Source organism: Stomoxys calcitrans, chromosome 4 (assembly GCF_963082655.1).
Source record: "Stomoxys calcitrans chromosome 4, idStoCalc2.1, whole genome shotgun sequence".
Classification (NCBI taxonomy): Eukaryota; Metazoa; Arthropoda; class Insecta; order Diptera; family Muscidae; genus Stomoxys; species Stomoxys calcitrans.
Window position 1 is genome coordinate 12,811,206 of NC_081555.1, and position 7,115 is coordinate 12,818,320.

At 35.5% G+C, this 7,115-nt stretch overlaps 2 protein-coding genes across 2 annotated transcripts; one reads left to right on the forward strand and one right to left on the reverse strand.

The window, feature by feature from the left end:
- The first annotated feature begins 185 nt into the window (after positions 1-185).
- LOC106087400 (RNA-binding protein 34) lies at positions 186-2,126 on the forward strand. The gene is made up of 3 exons (XM_013252424.2): positions 186-971; positions 1,035-1,391; positions 1,459-2,126. Exons 1-3 carry the CDS (start codon positions 341-343, stop codon positions 1,953-1,955), a joined length of 1,485 nt encoding a protein of 494 aa, XP_013107878.2. The 5' UTR covers positions 186-340; the 3' UTR covers positions 1,956-2,126.
- LOC106087401 (cysteine-rich DPF motif domain-containing protein 1) lies at positions 2,023-2,974 on the reverse strand. Its single transcript, XM_013252425.2, has one exon. The coding sequence runs from the start codon at positions 2,873-2,875 to the stop codon at positions 2,450-2,452; it is 426 nt and encodes a 141-aa protein (XP_013107879.1). The 5' UTR covers positions 2,876-2,974; the 3' UTR covers positions 2,023-2,449.
- Between the last annotated feature and the right edge of the window lie 4,141 nt (positions 2,975-7,115).

Genomic DNA, 7,115 nt, shown 5'->3' on the forward strand with positions numbered 1-7,115 from the left:
GTGTGTGGTGGCGCAATTTCACACTAGGCTGTCAAATTTCTTACACTGTCAAATTGGCATTCTAGTTTGTACATATATTATCATGTGTATCAGCCATAAGATTAAGAAATTTATAATATGAACTTTTAAATTAAAACATTAAAGACTTGAAAAAAATAAAACCCAATGTGAAGAGCCCTTAAAATTCAAATAAAACATATGACGTTCTAGTGGGATTTGGATACAACTCTGTTCTTACCATCAGCTGGGCTAGTAACTAAATTTGACTGGATCCACATGTTCATGTTCCCCTCATGTTTTTATTTATACCAATTGAGAGTACCAGGCACAAGTAAAAATTATGAATAAAAATAAGAAAAAAACTGTATTAAAAGTTGAAAATTCGGAGGAAGCAGCTACCCAGAACGCTGAAACATTAACAGCGGTTAATGTAAAACCTAAAAAAGAGGCCAAGAAGAGTGATGAGAAGAAAAAGAAAGCAAAAAGGGAAAAGTCGATAGTTCCAACGGAGCCAAATTCTAAAACAAACGTGGCTGCAAAAGAGCAGCTCAGCGAGGCTGATTTGAAAAAGATTGAAAAGAAAAAAGCTAAAAAGTTGGCCCAAAAACTTAAAAAAGCCCAAAGGAAAGCAGAACGTTTAGGTAATCCCGAAAAGGGACAACAAGTGAAAGTAACAACTGCACCAAAGAAGGACAAACCGGCCAAGAAGCGCAAGTTAGATGATGGTGAACAATTACAATCGGCGGCAAATAAAACCGAAGAGGAACAAATGCCTGCTAAAAAGCAGAAGAAAAATAAAAAAAATAAACGGCAGCCCCAAGATGAGGAACAGAACAACAAAACTGAAGATAGCAATACAAAAAGTTCAGCTAAGCCCAGTGATGTAAAGAAACCCATTGAAGAACATGTGCTGCTCAAAAAGGAAAAGAAACTCAAGAAACGTCAACAGTTAAAGGAACAAAAACTTGCTGGTACGAAAAAATATGCGAAACCAATTGTCTTAAATTTTATATAATGAAAAACTTCTTTTATAGAAAAATCCACAAGGGATCCTGCTTTAGATGAAGCCACTGTATTTGTAGGCAATGTTCCCGTTAACACTAAACGTGTTCAACTCATAAGGTTGTTTCAGAAATATGGACCAGTGAATTCTATACGCCTAAGATCTGCTGCCGGAAAAATTTTGCACAAACATAAAATGCGTAAAGCTGCAGGCTCCCTTAATGCCTATGTGGTTTTGCCAAACAAAACAGCGGCTGAGAAAGCATTAGAACTGAATGGTACAGAATTCAAGGGTGTACATCTTAGAGTAACAAAGTCTTCTTTGAGGAACCCAACAGATATGAATGATGAAAACAAACGCACTATATTCGTGGGAAATCTAAAGTACTGTAAGTATAACTAACCTCATGAGAATCAGTTTTTCGTTTGGCTGACATTTTATACTTTTCTATGAAGCTGCTACCGAAGAACAGTTGAGAGATACTTTTAGCAGTTGCGGTGAAGTTGAATATGTTCGGTGCATACGAGATGGTGAAAAAGGCTGTAAAGGAGTAGCCTATGTGCGTTTCAAATCAACAGACGCTGTGGGTTTGGCTTTGGAACTAAATCAAACCATTTTAGATGATAGGCCAATCAATGTGGAACGTTATAGTGCTAAAAAATTGGGAGCCAAAGAACAGCGGGACGCTTTGGCGGCCAAAGATAAGAAAAATAAGTCCAATAAAACAACAAAGGGAGATAATTCGAAAAAATCCAAAACCAAGATCAATCCCAAAATGAAGCCGGCGACGGCAAATCAAAAAGATGGCGAAGACGCTAAGAAAATCAAGAAAAGCGAGTTTAGAGGAGTCAAAGTGGAAGCATTGAAGAAGAAATTAAAAATGAAGAAGAAAAAAGCAACTCAATCATTGGATATTGCCAAGAAAATAGCACCCAGACCCAAAAAGGAATAAAAAAGATGTGGTTTAATTAATGATATACCACCAGGACATGCACGCGTTTCTATAAAATTTATAGGAATTTTAGCATATAACAAAATTTTGTTTACCTTTTAAGAATAACTTAACAAAAATAAATTGTTTTTAACGTTTTTCTTCCATTTGTTAATAAACGAACTGAAATAATGTGGCCGTTGTTGTAGTAATCAGTTGACCATTAAACACCTTTAGCAAATCCTCTAACTGCAAAATTCTCTAGCCGCAGAGGTAGGAGCAGTCCTTTGCCGGAAATGATCCTAGATGGGTGCCGGTACGAAATCCGGCATACAGTGAGAATCTCATTGCAAAATGTTCACGTTGGTGGCTGGTTTTCAAAGTGTATACAGCTGCAGAACATTTTTCCAAGCACCTAAATATTTTGAGTTGTTTCCCAAATTCCTGACATATAGTTCGGGTTGACTTTCTCCTCTAATCGCATGACTTCTCCGATATGATTGATACTACATTTTTTATTGCCCGGTTGATAACTGTTTTTTAATTTTTAATTGTATATCAGTTGGAAATGTAGAAATCACAATTTTAACACAAGGTATACAATATGTATGCTTGAAGAAAAAATGGCAACCATTATCCTTGCATACCACATCATTACATCGTATGCAATGAGCCCCCAAAGCAATAAAGTACTCCGGTTTCGATTTCCATTTTCCTACGGGAGGCTGGAAGGGATCTTTCATTATATAGGTAGGTTCCGTGTACACCACTCCATACACAAAGGCGGGTTGTTGACCAAAGTAATGAACGGTTTCATGTAAACCACAAGATTTGCAATGGAATGGTATGCTTTCATCGTCAATTTTGCTATCAGCAGTTTTTTCAGAAATTGTGTGCCCCTTCACCGGAGCTTCGTCAGCTTTGTTAGAATCTGAAGACATGGTTTTTTTCAATAACTGTTGAGTATATTAAACAAAGCACACAATAATTTTTTCTAGGAAATGGTATTTTTAATTTGTCGCTTCAGAAGAACATGAAAAATTAAAAAAAAGTAAACAAAAAATCAGCTGTTCAGACCTATTAAAAATGCGGTTTGCCACAATCAAGGCAATATGGCAACACTAGGTCGGTTGTTGTTTTGCCGTACACATGGTTCAATTAGAGTCGATATTGTTTCGCAATCGAAATTTGAAAAGAATCAAATGTTTTTGTTTCTATACCAAAACATGTTTATTTTTCTGTATTTATTTTTTCTCTATTTTATATATTTTTTCATAAATATATAAAGAAAAATGAACCATTGAAATCAACAAAAACATGGCGAAATAAATTAAAGGTGGTCATATTTGTACAACAACCACAAATCATTTTTTAATCCACCTTGCCACTTTTGCCACTTTCCTCATTAAAAAGGTGCATTAAAAAATGCAACTCTGCAAACAAAACCCATAAAATCAACGCACAAAAGTTAAAAATTTTTCAGTCGTTTCCTCAAAACTACTTTGATCTAAACATGGTATAGCTGTTGGTATTCTATTCTACTTTGGAAATTTGTAATTGTTCCGCAAGCGGAATTTGAAAACAATCAAATGTTTTTGTTTCCACACCAAAACACTTTTTTTTTTATCTGCACTAACTATTGAAACCAATAAAACATACAAAAATGATGTCGGTAATGATTTCATGTGTTGCCACTATAACTTTTTTGGCCATTTTCCTCACTATAAGCAGACGTTTTTTTATATGGAGTTTGACAGCATTCTGCTCAAAAAGCTGAACAGAATACTCTGCTTAGAGCAGTATTTTTGGTCTTCCAAGTTAAGAATTGTTTAACTGCTGCGAGTTGCTGTTAAACATTTGCTTCCAGATTTGCAGTTTTCCAACGCGACGCTCCTAATCGCGCTCATTCTGTTTAGGTCCTCAACATCTGATGCATTACGGTTTTTAAAGTTGAGCTACTGCATGTCCAATACATTGCGTTATAACTATCAGACTCATAAGTTTGAGTCTGATTTATTAAAACTCATTCAACTTTGTAGGAATTTTGATGGATTTATCCTTGGAGGTGATCTAAACTCAAAAAGTCCTGTCTGGGGTGATACACTGGAAAATATGAATGGTAAAACAATGAGAAAATGGCTTGAAGACAACATGCTTGATGTCACCCGAATTTGTGATTCTTCTCCATCATTTCCAAACGGTTCTTCATTCTTGGACCATTTCCTCATCAGTCCGCACCTGTTAAATGATACTCTTCCAAATTTTGAAGTTGCATCCTTGTCATCCTTCTCAGACCATTTTCCAATTAAATTGTCCCTGCGTATGGATCAAACAGAGCTTCTTATGAGAACCCCTCGCATCTTTACATCATATAAGGATACAAATTGGAGCAATTTTAAGCAAGACATGGATTCAGCGTCTTGCCGCATCATGCCCTCGTCTATTATGAACCTGGAAAACACACAAATAGACGCGTTAATAAAGGATTTTAACTCATCATTTAATACTATTCACGATAATCACACAAAACGGATACAAATCCAGGACAATAAGTTTCTTCTCTCAGAAAGAACAAAAAAACTGTATAAAATCAAGCACCTCTGGCAAAAGGAACTTAAAAAGATATTCCACCGGAAAGGCAATAGAACATCTAGTGAGTACAAGCTTTTATCTAACCAGTTACAATTGCTTAAAACAATTATAAAAGAAAGCATCAACATTGAGCAAGCAGATTACTTCAATAAAAGGCTGCAAGATATTAAACCTAGTCCATCCGCTTTTAAAAAAATTTATCAAATCACAGGGAAAACTAAGTCTCCATTTTGCCAGCAAATTGTCCGAAATAACGATATAATTACCAATAGCTCTGATATAGCTCACCAGTTCCACGAGTTTTACTCAAATACTTTCCGCGAAAGCTTGCCTCCACGTCCGATTGAAGATTTCCACTCAAGAATATCAAACACCATAAATGTCATCCCTCGTTCTATTTTCACACTTGATGCTGAATTTAATGCCTTTCAGAATGCAGATAGCCTCCATTTCGTCGACCCTGCAAAAGTTAAATCCATTATAAAGCTAATGAATAATAAAAAATCCAGTGGCTTAGATGGAATCTCCAACTTTGTTGTAAAAAAGTTCCCTGATTCCACCGTGAATTTACTTACTTGCATATTTAATCACTGCATAAATAATGGGTACTTTCCGGCTGAGTGGAAGGTAGCAAAAATACTTCCAATAAAAAAAAACACCGAATCCATTAGCCCATCCGATTTTCGTCCAATATCCTTATTGTCTAACATCGGGAAGATATTTGAGCAAGTCCTGAAACAGAAGATAGAAAATGGATTCCTTATTGAACCAATAACAAGTTACCAGTTTGGATTCAGAAAAGCGCACTCCACGCAGCATGCATTGTTAAAATTCCATAACGACATTACCACTAATTTACGGAATCAAGTATGTACTGTAGCGATTTCCCTTGACATTGCAAAGGCATTTGATTCAGTTTGCCATAAAGGAATATTATATAAGTTGATTGATTTGGAGGTGGATCCTTATCTTGTAAAAACTATAAAAAGCTTTTTAACAGATCGGAAATTTTGTGTTGACATTCAGGGTACCTTATCCGATTCTGGTTCCGTTTGTAGTGGGGTGCCACAAGGAAGTGTGTTGGCACCGCATCTTTTTAATTACTTCCTGCATGACTTTCCCCATGTTGCACAAAATTCCCAAGCAATTTTATATGCCGATGATTGTTTAATATATGCACATGACACCTCACCAGAAATTGCTCTCAGGAAAGCAGCGCAGCACCTTAATATCATAAATAATTACTATAACACTTGGGGCATACAAATTAATGCAGGGAAATCAAAGGCAATCTGCATAAGAAACGCATCTGGGAAATGCCCAAAATACGTGGTTCCTCAAAGCAAATCTCTGGAACTTATACTCAACGGCGTTAACATCCCAATTGAATCCAGCATCAAATATCTTGGCATCACGTTTGACAAGCTGATGAAATTCAACTCCCACGCACGGACAACTCTGAAGAAGTCAAAAAGAATTCTAGGAGCATTTTCTTACATTTTAAACAACAAACACTTACCCCAATCCACAAAGTTGTTGCTATACAAGGTGGCCATCAGACCAGTGCTTATCTACGGCTTTCCCATCTGGTTTACTGTCTCCCCGACAGTAGCCAAAGAACTGGAAATTTTTGAGCGCAAAATTCTTCGCAGATGCATAAACAAAAATTATCAAAATCGCACAAAAAAATATTCTAATAACTTCATCTACGACAATTCTGGAATTGAACCCCTGTGTTCTTACGCGTTCAAGCTCCAGAAAACATTTGTGCAAAAGTTGGCCACTCATGATAACGAATTGATTAAAGAAATCTTTGAATTGCAAGAACATACATCTTGGGCTGATTCTGTTTATCTATCCCCTGTTGCCATCATAAATGAAGCCACCGACAATGGATCAATCCGCAATAACACACCAATTTTTTTCCAAACAACAACATCAGGCTCTCATAGAGGATGAGGATGTATATATATATTTACATATTAATTTATTAAATCATAGGAATTTATTATTATTACAATTTTACTCACCCTGCAATATATTCTAATAGCAAAACGAAAATGTGATATATCTTGCCTTATATATGTATTTGAACGTTCGATAGTTCATACACACGATCTGTGATACTTTACTACATTTATTATTTGGTTAAACCATTCCGATCTGTTCGATATAGTGATTAACAGACTTATTGTTATTTCGTTTTAGATGTTTTTTTAATTGTAAGATTATTTATTATTTAACAGACAATCAAGCTCTGTTAGAAACAGTGAGGACCGGGAGCAAGTCTTCTATTTACAAAATTCATTTGTTATGATTTTTCATTCATATACACAACTTCATGTTAAGCAAGTAGCAAATAAGACAAATAATCGTGTATTAGAACCAAACAACAATAGTTCTTAGTATATTATATTGTTATCGATAAGTACATTCCAGTATTCCAATGTAATCGAAAAAAGAAAAGACTCAATAAATACTACTACTACTACTACTACTACTACATTGCGTTACTTAATTCGACTAATCTTGCATTTATCAAATCAACGGCGTAGATTTAATTCTTCTCTACTCCTGAGTCTTGTATTG

Excerpts from the sequence above, each read along its gene's own strand:
- LOC106087400 (XM_013252424.2), top strand. The coding sequence starts at position 341 with ATGAATAAAAATAAGAAAAAAACTGTATTAAAAGTTGAAAATTCGGAG. Across the intron at positions 972-1,034 it reads AAAGGAACAAAAACTTGCTG|AAAAATCCACAAGGGATCCT; the intron begins GTACGAAAAAAT and ends CTTCTTTTATAG. Across the intron at positions 1,392-1,458 it reads CGTGGGAAATCTAAAGTACT|CTGCTACCGAAGAACAGTTG; the intron begins GTAAGTATAACT and ends TTTTCTATGAAG.
- LOC106087401 (XM_013252425.2), bottom strand. The coding sequence starts at position 2,875 with ATGTCTTCAGATTCTAACAAAGCTGACGAAGCTCCGGTGAAGGGGCAC.